The sequence below is a fragment of the Mirounga angustirostris genome, unplaced genomic scaffold, assembly GCF_029215605.1.
Source record: "Mirounga angustirostris isolate CCGP_5_RB_7025 unplaced genomic scaffold, mMirAng1.0.hap1 SCAF_3, whole genome shotgun sequence".
Taxonomy (NCBI): domain Eukaryota; kingdom Metazoa; phylum Chordata; class Mammalia; order Carnivora; family Phocidae; genus Mirounga; species Mirounga angustirostris.
Window position 1 is genome coordinate 93037280 of NW_026991711.1, and position 17283 is coordinate 93054562.

Genomic DNA, 17283 nt, shown 5'->3' on the forward strand with positions numbered 1-17283 from the left:
AGGTGAGGAGAGTGACAGAGAGGAGACGGTTTGAGTGTGGGTCAAAGTCGGCTTCACAGCCAGCGTTCCGCACACGTGTGCACGCGCGCACACGCACTCGGGTGCCAGCCCTGGGACTGGGTTGAATAGCTCTCCTGTGTGCTTCTAAGAAGAGCCCCCTTGTGTTCCTGGCATATGGGAACTGTTCCTTGTCTGGCTTGCTTGCTTGCTGGTTTATGTCTTGGTTACCACTGTTATCTGTAGCATCTAGGGTAGGGTTAGGGTTTATTAAAGATTTATTGAGTGATTAATTATATGGATTATGAGGTTTTGAATTGGGAGGACCATGGGAATGAAGTCTGGTCATTAGAGAAAAATTACCCTCGGATTTGTTTCTTGAGTGAGTTCCTAAGACCATTAAGATTTATTCCCGCAAAGATAAACACCCTGGATGTCTGAAAAGTTATAAAGAGGTAGAACCCAAAGTGGTGATGTAATCCAAAGGAGATGAGACCAGAATTGTTTTTGTGCACAAATCAGACCAAGAAAGATTACAAAATGGAAGGGCTTGACAAGAAAGGATGTTGAAAGATCAAAGAGGAAAATAGAGGAGTAGTTAGAGAAAAATCTATTTTAAGCACTACCTAGGACCTTCTTGGGAAAATTTAGAAAGGAAAGCACTGTTTTTCAGGACTTTTTTTTTTTTTTTTTTACATTTATTGCACAAGGCATTCTGTGAAATTAGTGCAAAGACCAGTTCCCTGATTCTGTAATAAAGTACGCTGATCTTTTTTGCTTATGTACATCCTGTATTAACATTATTTGAGATAGTATAAAAACAAATGACAGTGATAGGCCCTTTCCGTAATGTTGCCATGAAGCTCCAGTTTCTGATTTGAGGGAGCTTTTGTATCCTGTCTCTTATATGTCTGAATGATTTTTGTTTCTGATCACCATAGATGCTTAATTACTTTTACTTGCTTGGGTTTTCAGTCAATGCCAATTCCAATTTTATATTCCATGTTTTGAATCCTAATAATTAGAAGAAATTTACCAGTTCTAAAAAGTAGTGTGGAAAGAACAAAAAGCTTTTATTTTCACTAACATAAAAATGACTGAGTTACATATGTTTTCTTTACAATTTTTAGGCGCTGTTTTGAATTTTTAGATTTACTTTTACAAGAGTGGCAGACACATTCACTGGAACGGTAAGCTATTTGATTTGCAGGTTTTTTTTCCCTCTGAAATGAATCTTGAGATTTAATGCCTCAACAAGTGGTCCAACCTGCTTTTTATGAGAATCGAAGGAATCTAAGCATTTGTTTGCACGACTACATCTGTTACTTCTACTGATGTGAAGATCATAACATTGGCAGGAACTTTTAGGGAATTACATTGGTTGCAGTTTTAGTGTGCCTAGAGATGTGGACAGATGTGCACCATGCCAGCTACAAAGCCACGATTAACCTTTTCCTTAAATTATTATTTTTTTAAATTCCAGTATAGGTAACATACCATGTTATATTTCACATGTACAACATGGTGATTCAGTAATTCTGTACATTAGTCAGTGCTCCTCATAAGTGAATTCTTTTTTTTTTTTTTTGAAAGATTTTTTTAATTTATTTGACAGAGACACAGCGAGAGAGGGAACACAAGCAGGGGGAGTGGGAGAGGGAGAAGCAGTCTTCCCGCTGAGCAGGGAGCCCCAGTGTGGGGCTCGATCCCAGGACCCTGGGATCATGACCAGAGCCGAAGGCAGACGCTTAATGACTGCGCCACCCAGGCGCCCCATCGTCATATAAGTGAATTCTTAATCCCCTTCACCTATTTCACCCATCCCCCCACCCACATTCCCTCTAGTAACCACTTTGTTCTCTAAGAGTCTGTTTTTTAGTTTGCCTTTTTCTTTGTTTCATTTTGTAAATTCCACACGAGTGAAATCATATGATACTTATCTTTTTCTGACTGACATTTCACTTAGCATTATACTCTCTAGATCCATCCATGTTGTTGCAAATGGCAAGATTTCATTCGTTTTTGTGGCTGAGTAATATTCCTGTGTGTGTGTATGTGTGTGTGTATACACATACCACATCTTTTTTATCCATTCATCAGTTGATGGGCACTTGAATTGCTTCCATAATTTGGCTATTCTAAATAATGCAGCAATAAATACAGGGGTGCATATATCTTTTTGAATTAGTGTTTTTATAACTTTTGGGTAAATACCCAGTAGTGGAATTATTGGATCATATGGTATTTCTACTTTTTACTTTGTGAAGAACCCTCATACTGTTTTCCACAGTGGCTGCACCAGTTTGCATTCCCACCAGCAGTGCACGAGTTCCTATTTCTCCCCATCCTCGCCAACACCTGTTGTTTCTTGTGTTTTTGATTTTAGCTATTCTGACAGGTGTGAAATGGTATCTCATTGTGGTTTTGATTGTCATTTCCTTGTTGATGAGTGATTTTGAGCTTCTTTTTATGTGTCTGTTGGCCATCTGGATGTCTTCATTGGAGAAATGTCTGTTCATATCTTCTGTCCATGTTTTAATTAGATTATTCTTTTTCTGGGGAGTGTTGAGATATATCAGTTCATTATATATTTTGAATGCTAAACTTTTATTGAATATGTCATTTGCAAATATCATCTCCCATTTAATAGATTGTCTTTTAGTTTTGTTGACGGTTTCCTTTGTGTGCAGAAGCTTTTTATTTTGATACAGTCCCAATAGTTGATTTTTGCTTTTGTTTCCCCTGCCTCAGGAGACATCTAGAAATATGTTGTTATAGCCAATGTCAGCAATTACTGCCTGTGTGCTCGCCTAGAATTTTTATGGTTCAGGTCTCCTATTTAGGTCCTTAATCCATTTTTTTTTTCTTATTTTAGAGAGGGAGAGAGAGAGAGAGAAACGGGAGGTAGAGGAGGGGAGAGGGGAGAGAGCGTCATTTTCAGTTTCTTTCATCAGTGTTAAATAGTTTTCAGAGTATAGGTCTCTTTTACCTCCTTAGTTAAGTTTATTCCTAAATATTTTATTCTTTTTGGTGCAGTTGTAAATGGGATTATTTTCTTAATTTCTTTCTGCTGCTTCATTATTAGTCTGTAGGAATGTAATAGATTTCTATATATTAATCTTATATCCTGTGACCTTACTGACTTCATTTGTTCTAGTAGGTTTTGGTGGAGTCTTCAGGGTTTTCTGTGTTTAAGTATCATGTCGTCTGGAAGCAGTGGAAGTTTTACTTCTTCCTTACACTTTTGGATGCCTTCTGTTCCTTTTTCTTGTCTGATTGCTGTGGCTAGGACTTCCAGCACTGTGTTGCATAAAAGTGGTGAGAGTAGACATCTTTGTCTTATTCCTGATTTTTGGGAAAAAGCTCTCAGTTTTTCACCATTGAGGATGATGCTAGCTGTGGATTTTTCATATATGGCCTTTACTATTTGAGGTATGTTCCCCCAAAACCTACCTTGTTGAGGGTTTTTATCATGACTGGATGCTGTACCTTGTCAACTGCTTTTTTCTGCATCTTTTGAAATGACTGCATGGTTTTTATTCTTTCTCTTGTTAATTTGATGTATCACATTAATTGATTTGTGAATATTAAACCACCCTTGCATCCTAGGAATCCTGCTTGATGGTGGTGAATGATGTTTTTAATGTATTGTTGATTTGGTTTGCTAGTATTTTGTTGAGGATTTTTGCATATGTGTCATCAGGGTACTGGCCTGTAGTTCTCTCTTTTTTGTAGTCTTTTTTTTTTTAGAAAAATATTTTATTTATTTATTTTGAGAGAGAGAGAGAGAGAGTGCATGAGCTGGGGCGAGGGGCAGAGGGAGAGAGAGAATCTCAAGCAGACTCCATGCTGAGCATGGAGCCAGACGCCGGGCTCAGTCTCACCACCGTGAGATCGTGACCTGAGCTGAAATCAAGAGTCATATGCTTAACTGACTGTACCACCCAGGCACCCCTCTTTTTTTATAGTCTTTATCTGATTTTGGTATAGGGGTAATGCTGGCCTCATTGAATGAGTTTTGGAAACTTTCTTTCCTCTTCTGTATTTTGGAATTGTTTTAACTCTTCTTTGACTAGTCAGTAGAATTCACCTGTGAAGCCATCTGGTCCTGGACTTTTGTTTGTTGGGAGTTTTTGGATTACCGATTCAATTTCACTGCTGGTAATCAGTCTGTTCAGATTTTCTAATTCTTCCAGCTTCAGTTTTAGGGAGTTATAGGTTTCTAGGAATTTATCTACTTCTTCTAGGTTGTCCAGTTTGTTGGCATAGAATTTTTCATAATCTCATAATCCTTTGTATTTCTTTGGTGTTGGTTATTATTTTTCTTCTTTTGTTTCTGATTTTGTTTGAGTCTTCTTTTGTTTTCTTTTGATAAGTCAAGCTGAATATTGATGAGTTTTGTTGATCTTTTCAAAGAACTAGCTCCTAGTTTCATTGATCTGTTTTTTCATTTCTGTTTTATTTCTGTTCTAATTTTTATTATTTCTTTCCTTCAACTAGAACTAGTTTTTGGGTTTTGTTAGGTTGTTTATTTTCGATTTTCTTGGCTTCTTGAGGTAGACCTGTATTCTACAAAATTCTCTCTTAGAACAGCTTTTACTGCATCCCAAAGATTCTGGACTCTGTGTTTTCATTTTCATTTGTCTCCATGTACTTTTTTATTTTCTCTTTGATTTTGTGGTTGACCCATTCATTGTTTAGAAGCATGTTATATAACTTCCATTTATTTGTGGTGTTTCCCAATTTTTCTTGTGGTTGATTTCTGGTTTCATAATGTTATGGTTGGAAAAGATGCATAGTCATAGTATGAGTTTGATCGTTTTCAATTCATTGAGACTTGTTTTGTGACCTAATATGTGGTATATTCTGGAGAGTGTTCTGTGTGCACTTGAAAAAAACGTGTATTCTGCTGTTTTAGAATGGAATGCTCTGAATATATCTGTTAGATCCATCTGGTCCAATGTGTCATTAAAAGCCACTGTTTCCTTGTTGGTTTTCTCTTTGGGTAATCTATCCAGTGATGTAAATGGGTTGTTAAAGTCCCTTATTATTGTATTACTATCAATTACTTCCCTTATTTTGTTTCTTATTAGTTGTTTTATGTATTGGAATGCTCCCATGTTGGGTGCATAAACATTTACCATTGTTACATCTTCTTGTTGGATTGGTCCCTTTATGATTGTATACTGCCCTTTTTTTGGGAAAGATTATTTATTGTTTATTTATTTATTTATTTTATAAAGATTTTATTCATTTATTTGACAGAGAGAAACACAGCAAGAGAGGGAACACAAGCAGGGGGAGTGGGAGAGGGAGAAGCAGGCTTCCCTCCAAGCAGGGAGCCTGATGTGGGGCTCAATCCCAGGACCCCGGGACCATGACCTGAGCCGAAGGCAGATGCTTAACGACTGAGCCACCCAGGCGCCCCAAGATTATTTATTTAGAAACAGAGAGTGTGAGTGAGGGAGTGCAGAGAGAGAGGGAGAGAAAATCTCAAGCAGATTCCACGCTCAGCACAGTGTCTGACGTGGGGCTTAATCCCACAACCCTGAGGTCGTGACCTGAGCTGAAACCAAGAGTCAGATGTTTAACTGACTTAGCCACCCAGTCACCCCAGATTGTATACTGTTTTAAAGTCTATTTTGTCTGTTATAAGTGTTGCTGTTCCGGCTTTCTTTTCACTTCCATTTTCATAGTAGATGCTCTTCTGTCCCTTCACTATCAGTATGTGTGTGTCTTTAGATCTGAAATGAGTCTCTTGTAGGCAGCATATAAATGGGTCTTGCTTTTTATCCATTCTGTTACCCTGTGTCTTTGGATTGGAGGGTTTAGTCCATTTACATTCAAAGTAGTTATTGATAGGTAGGTACTTATTGCCATTTTGTTACTTGTTTTACAACTGTTTATGTAGTTCTTCTCTGTTCCTTTCTGTTCCTGCTCTCTTCTCTCATGGTTTGCTGACTTTCTTTAGCGGTATATTCGGCTTCTTTTTTCTCTCTCTCTCTCTCTCTCTTTTTTTTTTTTTTTTGTATATGTATTACTGGTGTTTAATTTATGGTTTTACTGGTTTTTAATTTATACATAACATTTTATGCATATAGCAGTCTAAAGTTGATGGTTGCTTAAGTTTGAACCCATTCTTTACTTCTCTCCACATTTTAGGTATATGGTGTCATATTTACTCTTTTCTTTCATGAATCTCTTGACTGATTTTTATAGCTGTACTTAATTTTACTGCTTTTATGCTTCCTACTTTTCTTACTCCTGCTTATGGTCTTTCCTTTCTACTCGGTGAGCCCACTTTAACATTTCTTGTAGGGCTGGTTTAGGGGTTATGAATTTCTTTAACTTTCATTGTCTGGAAAACTTTATCCAGCAAGGCTATCATTCGGAAGAGGAGAGATAGAGTATGTCTTGGCTGAAGGGTTTTTTTGTTGTTGTTTTGTTTTTTGTTTTTGTTTTCTTTTCACTAGCACTTTGAATAATACATCATGCCACTACCTTCTGGCCCATAAAGTTTCTTCTGAAAAATCAGCTGATAGCCTTAAGGAGTTTCTCTTGTATGTAACTGTTTTTTTCTCTTGCTGCTTTTAAAATTCTCTCTTTATCACTACGTTTTGCTATTTTAATTACTATGTCTTGGTGTGGATCTCTTTGTGTTGTTTTTGTTGGGAGCTCTCAGGGCCTCCTGGATCTGGATTTCTGTTTTCTTCCCCAGATTTGGGAAGTTTTCACCTATTAGTTCTTCAAATAAACTTTCTGCCCCCCTTTTTCTCTCTTCTCCCCTGGATTCCAGTATAATGCAAGTGTTACTATGCTTGATGGTGTCACTGAGTTCCCTAAGTCTGTTTTCATTTTTTATTTTTTCCTCTCTCCTGTTCAGCTTGATTGCTTCCCATTATTCTGTCCTCCAGTTGCTGATCCATTCTTCTGCTTCCTCTAGTCTCTCTTTATTCCATCTATTGTATTTTTAATTTGTTATTAAGTTCTTCATCTCTGGTTCTTTTTTATGTTTTCTATCTCTTTGTTAAGGTTCTCACTGGGGTCCTCCACTCTTTTTTCAAGTCCAGTGAGTAGCTTTGATCATTACTTTAAATTCTCTATCAGGCATATTACTTATCTCCATTTTGCTTAGGTCTCTTGCTCTGATTTTGTCCTGTTCTTACACTGGGGAAATGTATCTCTTTCTTCTCACTTTGTCTAACTCTGTCTATTTCAGTGTGTTAGGAAAGTCAGCTCTGTCTCCTGCCTTATGAAGAAGAGGTCCTGTCCTACCCTGCAGGGCATTGTCCCCTGTTCACCCAAACTGGCACTGCAGGGGTGTCTCCATGTGTTGCATGTATCCTGATGTTGTGGCTGAGCCGCTTTTTCTTTCCGTCCAGTCCTCTGCAGTGGCTCTGCCTATCGTGGGCAGCACTGCATCCCTGTGTTGTTCATGGGCCGGTCTGCGGCCGGCTTGGGCTTGAGTCACGTTCACACTGGGCATTGTCAGAGATGTGGTAGTACATACTGCTGGGCGCTTTCCTTCTGTTGTCCCCTGAGAAGCTTTTGTTGGTGGGTGGTGCCTACAGTTAGAGCAGCTGTCTGACTCCAGCCCACTGCTGGGGCCACAGTCTTGACTGGTGTGTGCGGTTAGCTTCCCCTCTCCTCAGGGCAGGAGTCACTTTGCAGAGGTGCCAACCCATCCCTGTCGGGGCTGCTTGCACTGTGCCAAGCTTGTGGCACTGCTTTGTTGGGTTGTGGCCAAGGATATATCGGGGGGGGACCCCAGGAGAATGTTACCACAGCGCAGGCAGTGTTAGCAAGTGTTGCGTGGGTCCACTGTGCGGGGGGCGGGGGGTGGGTACCTGGAACCAAGGCCTGGCCGGTTTGTGTTTATGTAACCCCTGGGCAGGGGGTGGGGCAGGGAAATGGTGCGTACCAGCTCCTCTGTTCCTGGTGAAGTCTCCCCGGGATCCCTTCCCCTCTGGCTCATGCTCTCACATCAGTAAAGCAATCTTCCTTGTGTATACCCCAGGTGTTTTTCAAACTGCTGCTTCTATTGCTGTATCTCTGAGGGGCTGTTTGTTGTGCTGTTTAAGGGTGGGGACTCCATTTCCTATTTCCCTCCTACTGATTTTTAAAGTTTCGGTGTTAAGCCCCACTGATTGTAAGAATTCACAAAAGTATGCCCCTCTGGTTTTTATGCGGGTTCCCCGTGCCTGGGGTGCTTGGTGTGAGGGTTTGGTCCTCTCCCCTCTGTGTGTCCCCAGTGTCTCTCCCTCATACAGAAAGTCTGTGCCCTCCCTGCCTTCTTCAGTGTGGCCTCTTCGCTACACTTAGCTGTGCAGAGTCTGGTCTGCTAATCTTCAGGTAGTTTTCTGGGTTATTTACAATGATGTGGGTGATACCTAGTTGTGTCTGTGGGAGGAGGTGAGTTTAGGGTCCTCCTGCTCTGCCATTTTCCCTGGAAGTCAGCCACGGTTAACTCCTTATTGACTCTCACCCTGGTGCCTGACATTCCTGTCCCTTCCAACCAGGAAAATATTCCAAGCTGCTCTTGGCAGGCCAGGTGTAACTCTTAGATCCTTAAAGGAATTTCTCTCATCTCACAGTTCTTTTTGATCCCCCTGAATCGGAAAGTCAGCAGTTTTCTCTTTATTCAGGTTGGTGTTGGTATGTTTCACATCATCATGATAAAAGGTAGGATTATGGCAGGATTCTTGAAGAAGGATGTCTCTTAATTTCAAGATTCATTCGTTGCCATTTTTAGTTTCTTTGAATTTGAGGTGCCTGTTATTCTTGGTGAGTTAAATTTGGAGAGATGATGATGTTGTGCCACCCAGTTTTTAATGTTACATATTGTGAGGAACTTTACAGCATACTCATCACTTTATTAGGGGCATTTTAATGAAGTACTTCTGGGAGTCCCTTTCCATACTGCAGAGAGCAGAGAGGAAACAAAGCCATGCCTCCCAGGGGTAAAATTTCACCTGCAAATACCTTGAATCTAGAAGATAGTCGTGCATTCTTTCATCTCTTGGGTATTGTATCCTCTATTCGGTGATAGTGAGGAACTCAGTATTTATTCATTCGCCTCCTCACTCAACATCCGCCACTTAGTGGGTACTTGCTAAACAGTTACTAAATGAAGGAATGAGGCAAAGACTCTGAACAGGCCATAAGATTGGTAACTACTCTTTGTTCTGTGAGACTAACTCATTGCAGCCTTCTTTCTTTTCTTAAAAATCTGTCAAACATTCAAAGAGACACTTTAATAACTTCCTCTCAGCTAGGGCAGAACATAAGCTAAAGAGAACACCTATTTATAAAATTGTGACATGATTTTATAAATTTGTTCATGTTGTATAGTGGAACTTGAAAAAAACATTGTGTTTAATTACAGAAATGTGAGCCAGTATTCTGATGATTATTACCTCATAATTTCCATAGAAACTACTGCTGGCCATGAAAAGGTAGAGACTTGTAGCCTTGTTCGTTGGGTTCCTCAAAGGTTGAGCTAAATAAGTATGAAGTAAGAAGAATCAGCCATTATTTTAAAAACTTGGGGTACTTAGGTGGGGGCAGCTGATGGTGGGCGGGGGTGCCCCGAGACGGAGGTAGAAGTTAGGAGAGCGACGGGGAAGGGAGCTCTGATTTCTCAGCTGCATGTTGGTTGACTCACTGGGCACAGAGGCTCTAGGTTCCATGTGCCGATTTGAAGTTCTCACACCAGTTTTCACCCGCATAAAACCACATGTTAATGATTGTTACTGCTTTCTCTTCTTAATGTCTAGACATATATCAGTATTAGCTGAAACAATAAAGAAGGGAATACATGATGCGGATTCCGAAGCAAGGATAGAAGCCAGAAAGTAAGTGTTTATTGTACACCACTTGTTTTTAATTCAGTGTTTTTAAATTTCAGGGTGTTGTCTAGATTGCCTTATTCAAAGCTCATTAAGTTACATGAACATGTTTTGTTAATTGTGACTTTGAAATACGACCTCAAAAGCCCATGTCACAGTATTTCTCTAAATTTTTGTTTAGAAGGCTGTTCAGGTGCCCAGGCCTGAAAGACTGATTGACAGTATTTGAATATAAGCAGGACTGAGGTACACAACAGCATGCTCATTTTGAAATTTATGACAAATGAGTACATGAATCAGACAAGCACTTGTATGCACACTCAGTGCATTTTCTTACTCATTAGGCTCTGTTAGGAGCCAGGTCAGAACCCAAAGGGACCTTTTGCTTTCCTGTGAAAAATCACAGTCCCAGAGATCCTTCCCCTGTGACGGTATCTTTGCAAGCTTCAGGTGCTGCTTGGGAAGGTGTGAACGTGGTGAGGGGCAGGTGGGTTGAGGTGATGCTGGGGATTGCCGCAGTGGTGACTTGCAGTTGCCATCCCATGTGCGAGGCACTTTTGCCATTAGGTGGGTCATGCTCCAGTCATGTGGCTGTGACCGTGCATTCGGTGCCTCCCCAGGAATAATTTTGTCATTGTGACTGTAACAGCCAAGAGTCAGATGCTGAGACTTATGCCGTCTTAGGCCGTGTGTAGATGAGTGCTGTGAGTGTTGCACCTGGGGTGGTGGTTCTGTGCTTTCATATTGACCAGCTCTTCTACTGGACACAGGTAGCCAGCCTCTCTTCTCACTCACCTGGAATATTACTGTCTGACTTAGGTGCACTGATACCTCCTGACAAAGTCCCTGTTGCTCTTGGACCGCTCTCTCCGTTAAATTCTGGTCCCCAGTTTCTGAGGTCGGAGAACCTCATTGACACACTGAAGTGGTTATCACAGTCTCAGCTCGGGCAGTTCCTACCAAAATAAGTGACGTAGGTAATAGTTACTCACAGCTCTTAGGAATGGAGTTGTTAGTCATGTACTTAATGCTATTTTTATCCTTGTATGTGTCTTCCCCCTCCCCAATTTTTTCTGGTTCTTTGGTCATGCTGCAATACAGAGTTCAAGTAGCTCAGCACATCTTTGTGCCTCTCTCTCGTACATGTTATCTGAGGCAACTGTAAATACTTCAGGTTGACAAGTGTCCAGTCGCTTTTATAAAAGCTGCCATGGATGAGCCCCCGCCATGTTCTCAGTCTAGTTCTAGACGTTTTAGCTCCGTCCCGAACGCTCCCCAGTCTCGCAAGTTAGGCCCTTTAGTTTCCATTTTATAAGTGAGACTAAGATGCAGAGAAGTCCGGGAACTTGCCCAGTGTCAGAAGAGCCAGTAAATTGTGCGGCCCGGAGCCACCACAGGCCGCCTTCGGCCACCCTGTCTTCCTCACCTGGTGCTGCTCCTAGTGGCGGGGCACCACGGGTAGTAGTCCTTGACTGTGTTGCATGGGGGGCCACAGCGCTTGGCGGGAGCCCCGTGCGATCCTGACTACTGCAAGCTGCGTGTCTCCCCTAGGTGCTACTGGGGTTTTCACAGTCACTTCAGCAGAGAAGCAGAGCACTTGTACCACACCCTCGAGTCCTCCTACCAGAAGGCCCTGCAGTCCCACCTGAAGAACTCCGACAGCATCGTGTCTCTGCCCCAGTCCGACCGCTCATCCTCGAGCTCTCAGGAGAGTCTGAAGTAAGCACTTCGGCCGTGCTTTTCATTCGTGGGAGATTTTATGTTGAAAGATTTGCTACATGACACAAATTCCAGCTGGTTTTTTTTTTTTTTTTTTTAATGTGTATGTGCCTCTTCTAGTCCCCTCTTACTTCAGATGGGTTCTGCTGCTAGGTAAGATACTTGGGGAATGGTAAGGAAAAGGTGGCCTCGGTCTCTGCCCTAAGGAGTGTCTAGTTAAATTTATATGGCTGCCCTAGAATACGGTTTTGGACTGAAATAAGTGAATCATTCACAGGGTCTTCTAGGAGAATATGAGGGTTAACTTGCAGACAAGTCTGGAAAGGGGAGGGGTGTTAGGAATCTGGGAGTAAATGTATTATCGTCCGCACTCTGGATTTCTAACTTCTGTCTTGAGTTATGACTTCTCTCTGAATGTTTGGAAGATAGGGCGCCTGGGTGGCTCAGTTGGTTAAGCGACTGCCTTCGGCTCAGGTCATGATCCTGGAGTCCCGGGATCGAGTCCCGCATCGGGCTCCCTGCTCGGCAAGGAGTCTGCTTCTCCCTCTGACCTTCCTCCTTCTCATGCTCTCTGTCTCTCATTCTCTCTCTCTCAAATAAATAAATAAAATCTTAAATGTTTGGAAGATAGTCCAAAATAGAATGCTGCAGCTTTGTCTGAATCAGGGATTTATAAGATTGTGGTCCCAGTTACCTGGGAAATTCGGTAAACCCTGAAATGATTCCTTCATTATCCTAGTTTCCTGTTGTAGACAGTACTTGGGCGAACGCAGATGAAGTGCACATTTGGTAATAATGAACATGCGTGTACGTTTATTTTCAGCCGGCCGCTCTCTGCCAAAAGAAGTCCTACTGGAAGCACCACCTCTAGAGGTAAGACCGACAGCCATGGTGAAGGCCCCCTCGGGGAGGCCTCTGTTTCCGGTGCTGCTCCCAGGGGCTGTTCCGCGACCGGAAGCCAGCCACCTGCTTTCAGGTGCCCCTCGGGTTTGCAGAGCCTGCTGCTCTCGGTGCTCCGGCTGTGCCCAGCAGAGCTCCACTGCGCCGGCGGCCAAGGGCGGTGAGGAACACACACAGAAGGGGAGCCCTGGGACCTTTCCACTTGAATAGTGCTGCTCCCTTGCTCCGGTCACTGGACAAGAGTGAGGACAGCTGGTGATGCTTGGAGCAGCCCCAGCAGCAGTGGTGCGGTGGCTGTTAGAGGTGGGAGAGTAGAATGTTCCCCGAGAGCAGGAGGGCATCGGAGTCGGGGTGCCTGCTTAGGCCACATCGTGCAGAAACTGGCCAGATGTGCACACTCTTTCATTACCTCACTCCTCACATTAACCAGAAAGAGGGGCCGTTTCTTTGGGGTTTATAGTCTTCAATTACAAGAAAAGAAATGGAATGCGTGTGTATGGTCATGGTCACTTAATTTCCCTCAGCATTGCGTTGGCCGAACTGTCTTCAATGACCAGGAAAGACAGCATGTCATTGCTCACGCACTCCAGCCTTTGTCAAAACTTGCTAGGAAGGGGCGCCTGGGTGGCTCAGTCGGTTAAGTGTCTGACTCTTGATCTCCACTCAGGTCTTGATCTCAGGGATGTGAGTTTAAGCCTTGCATTGGGCTCCGTGCTGGGCGTGGAGCCTACTTTTTTTTTTTTTTTTAAAGAAAACTTGATAAGAAAATCAAAACAAGTTTTAACGATGTATGTTTACAATTCTAGTGTAGTCCCTACTGATGTTTCCTTCTTTACCACTCAAGCTTCTACAGTTAGTACCAAATCCGTGTCAACGACCGGATCGCTCCAGCGGTCGCGAAGCGATATTGACGTGAACGCAGCAGCCAGTGCCAAGTCCAAGGTGTCCTCGGCCTCGGGAGCTACGCCTTTCAGCTCAGCAGCAGCCTTGCCTCCTGGGTCATACGCATCCTTAGGTAACCAGACCCCACCTCCTTTCCCCCCAGTTCTGCTGTTTGAGATTACAGTTAGCCCTGCTCAAATTTATTTAGCAAATTATAAAACACGATCATTGAGGAAATTCTCACTGCTTTAGGGCTGATATTTAAGTATAAGTAGCTCTGTGCACTTACTGCTGGTTCCCAGCCACCCTTTGTTGAGTGTTCCCTGGGTGCTCGCACGGCGTGTCACACTGAACCCACCCTTCAGCTTCTCTCCCCCCTTCCTTGGCAGCCCAGCCAGCCCCTATGCCACCTCCCCTATTGCCAGAGCTGGCTTTTTCCCCCTCAGGACATCGGTGAGGGCAGAGTCAGAGGGTTTAGTGAGGGAATCACCAAAGACCGTCATGGTTAGGTGTTTCCCAATCTGAGAATGACTGGGGTGGCAGAGGTGCGGGACGCAGGGGCCACAACAAAGGGCATCTCTAGAGCAATGGGGTGGATTTACTAGCCAACATAACCATATTCCACAGAACAGTGTTGGTCTTCCATGTGTCACCTTGGGAGGAAAGTGTACTTACTCTAGCAATAGCCAAAGGATTAAAAAAATTATTTTTAAAAGAATTCATATCTGACAGAATGGTAGGTCAGTTTTTTAGCAGACAACTGAACACCATATGTAAGGCTGATCATTGATTACATTTTATTTTTGTTAGAGCAAAGTCGTTCAAGCCAAAATCTGGAGACTTCGCTGGATTGGTTTTATTTTGGATTTTGGAAATTGAATACATACAACTTAAGCTTCATGGAACATTGAGACTAAATTACTTATGTGGTTTACAAACCAATTCCAAAGTCATTTCTGAAACTAATGTTCTAAAAGTGTTCTGAGCATGGAAGCCCAGTGAGAGAGCACCAAGAGAAGATTACTGGGCTGTCACTGATTAGCTTGGTGACCTTGAACGGGCCACGTAGTCTCTGAAGCTGGTTTCTCCACCTAATTAGTTGTAGTAATAGTCACCCAGCTCAGACACATGTGGGGGATAAACAAAAGGATATAAAAGTCCTTTGTAACCGGTTATCCTGTAAGGTGAAAAAACAGATTGTGCTAGGAACATTACAGTGTGAGAGGCGTTTGTTCTAGAACGTTAAGTCAGTTAAGTTAGTCTTGATTCTCTAGGGAACTACCTCAGACACAGGTGATTGGGAAGGAACCCACTAAGTGCTTTCCCTTTCTACCATTTTACTGCTGTGGCATCACATCAGAGTGTTTATGATGTTAGGTTGGTACATAGTCATCAAGGAAGGGGGAAGTCAGGATGATTCTCTCCCAGGGTGGAGTAGCTCTGTTCATTTTAGGTCAGTTTTTAAGTATGTACCCGTGTTTCAATACCTTTTATCTGCCTTGAGTATTTGTCATCAGTATTTGTTTCATTGCTTGAAAATTTGAGTAAAACTCATCTTTTAGAGTACTCAGTAGTCTTTGTTTTTCTGTGCATATTTGGGATGTTTTAATAGGGACCATGTAGAATTCCCTCAGTGCTCGTAAAAGCACTCAGGTCTTTTGGTCTGATGATACAGAATTGACCTCTTAAAGCACTGAGGATAAATTTTCAGCCCCTCATTAGCTCTTTAGATAACAGGACTGGAATATTCTGTTCTCTCCCGAGAGAGCATCTGCCCCTACTTGCCTCATGTCCCAAACCACAAAACAACAAAAGCCCTTGGAAATTTCACATAATCCTACTGAGAAATTGTTACGATTACTACTTAGGTTGGCACATTACATCTGTGCAGAAGTGTAGCATTAAAGCTGACGATCCTTTTCCGAACTTCTAGAGTCCAGACACGTGAGGGAAGATACGGAGTCCATAGGCCTTGACGCAGGTACCCCGCTGTACAGCTTCCGCTGCTCACCGTGTAGCTGGGATAGGCGTCATTGCTAGAGCTAGCTTCTCTCAGCTTCCTACTCGCCTCTGTTCTTTGGGTGACTCTTCAGTACTTTAGTTTTTGGTTTTTCCCCCTTATGCTCCTGGTACTTGGTTCTAAGAAAAAGAAACTCCGAAGAGGATGAGGGTTGGCTAAAAAGAGAAAATCAACACCGTACCAACCGAGGCACTACCCTGGGTTTGCCACGTTTTGTTCTGTTTTCCAAAAGCCAAAAGCGACATTATACTAAGCCGATTTTAATACAAGGCACACTTATTCGCTTCAGAATCTGCTTTGCTGTTGAACTTCTTTTTTAATTTTATTTTAAATTGTACTTTTGCTTTTTTAGTAGCTAATAACATTCTGCTTTTTAATTTTTTTACTGTTACTAACTGTTCCCTGTTATCCCTTCCCTTGTTTTTTAATTTGCTTAAAGACGGTACTTCCACTAAAGCGGAGGGTAAGCGGTTTGTTTCTGTGATTGAGGTGTGTCTCGCCTTCACCTGTCCTCTGTGCTCACTGAGTGTTGCCTGGTGCCCACTCGTCCTCACCGAGGTCCCCGCATGACACGTTGCATGTTACCGCCCCCCCCCCCCCCCCCTTCTTCTTCATTCTGTTTCCCCGGCTCTTTGCCTTCCCTTGACCTGAGTTCTCCTCTCCTTCCGTGTTCTGTCATGGTTCTGGTGAATCCGTCCCTCACATGTGCTGTACGTGGTTTCCGGCCCCCGGCCCACCTCGGGGGAGGAGCATTGCCAGGACGTTGTGTGCTGTCGTCCTGTGGGCTGCTCGTCTCAGATTTTATTACGCCCGAAGCACCCCCTTTGTAGCTCTCCTTCCCTCCTCTTTCTTTCTCTTTACTTTTGTGCTTCTGTGGGCCTCTCAGGATTTGCCTTTCCTGTTTTGAAAATAAATTCAGTGTCATTTATTTAGGTGAAAGGCTGGTAACAGTTTTCTACCGGGTAATTTATAGAAATTTTAAACGACACTTTTCTCTTCCCTAAAGATGCTACTGAATTATATGATGTCATTTTTATTTGTATCACTGACACCTACCCCATTCATTCATCAACCCTCGTTCTTCCGCTCGCCAGCCGTGTATTAAATGCCTTCCATGTGCTGTGTTTGGTGCTACACACAGGATCTAGCATGGTGAAAGAAAACACGCCTCCAGATCCACTTTGGTTTCTTTGTATGCCATTCTCCAGGAGTTCCTCCTGATTTTGCATTGTCTTTTGACTTTTAGACCTAACCATTTCAGCCTCTACAGGTCTTTGATTAGCACATGCTAGACGAGACCATCCCTTTGCACAGTCTGGCTGGAAAGCAGGATAATGCCTCAAATAATTGAAATTTAGAGGAACCTCATCTGCTTTAGTGGCTTAGACCCACCAACCCTCAGCCTAATGATTGAACAATTAAGAGCTGCTAGTTTACTTGCATACATTACTTAGCTACTCTAAAAGGCTAGCCTGCTAAGTGAACTGGTTCTGTCTTTATGTGTGCAGTTCACAGTACTTTTAATCAATATACTAGTTCCACAGAGACTCATAAAGGAAAAATTAGGAATGGAGTTTTTTTTAAAAGATAAGCATAATCCCAAGGTCCGTGTTCCTCAAACTGAACCTCATCATAAGAATTACCTGCAGCTTGCTAAAGGAGAAGAGTCCTGGGTCCTTCCCTCCGAAAATCCTGATTCGGTTTGGAAGGAGCAACGGAATCTGAATTTTCTGTAAACCCCACGGGTGGTTCTCCGGGGTGGACAAGTGTGAGAAGTGAAAAGTTGCCCAAATGAAAAATGGACAAGAAGCCTATGTCATGATGAGGACCTCCTTCGTGAGAGTAGCAGACTCTTGGGGCTGGGTGTGACTTTCTGCATTTTTTAGCCCGTAATGAGTAATTGTACATTTCTCCTTT

At 42.7% G+C, this 17283-nt stretch overlaps 1 protein-coding gene across 4 annotated transcripts in view; it reads left to right on the forward strand.

Annotated features, from left to right (window-relative positions):
- The window catches only part of CLASP1 (cytoplasmic linker associated protein 1), a 263675-nt gene that overhangs the window by 152004 nt on the left and 94388 nt on the right, over positions 1-17283 (forward strand). For 2 of the 4 annotated variants that reach the window (XM_045869025.3, XM_045869027.3), the window contains exons 15-20: positions 1128-1187; positions 9774-9851; positions 11397-11564; positions 12388-12437; positions 13309-13479; positions 15280-15327. In XM_045869025.3, the coding sequence (XP_045724981.1) occupies positions 1128-1187; positions 9774-9851; positions 11397-11564; positions 12388-12437; positions 13309-13479; positions 15280-15327 (575 nt within the window). The remainder of the gene's footprint in view (positions 1-1127; positions 1188-9773; positions 9852-11396; positions 11565-12387; positions 12438-13308; positions 13480-15279; positions 15328-17283) is intronic. The other 2 variants (XM_054506248.2, XM_054506249.2) reach the window with 1 other exon arrangement.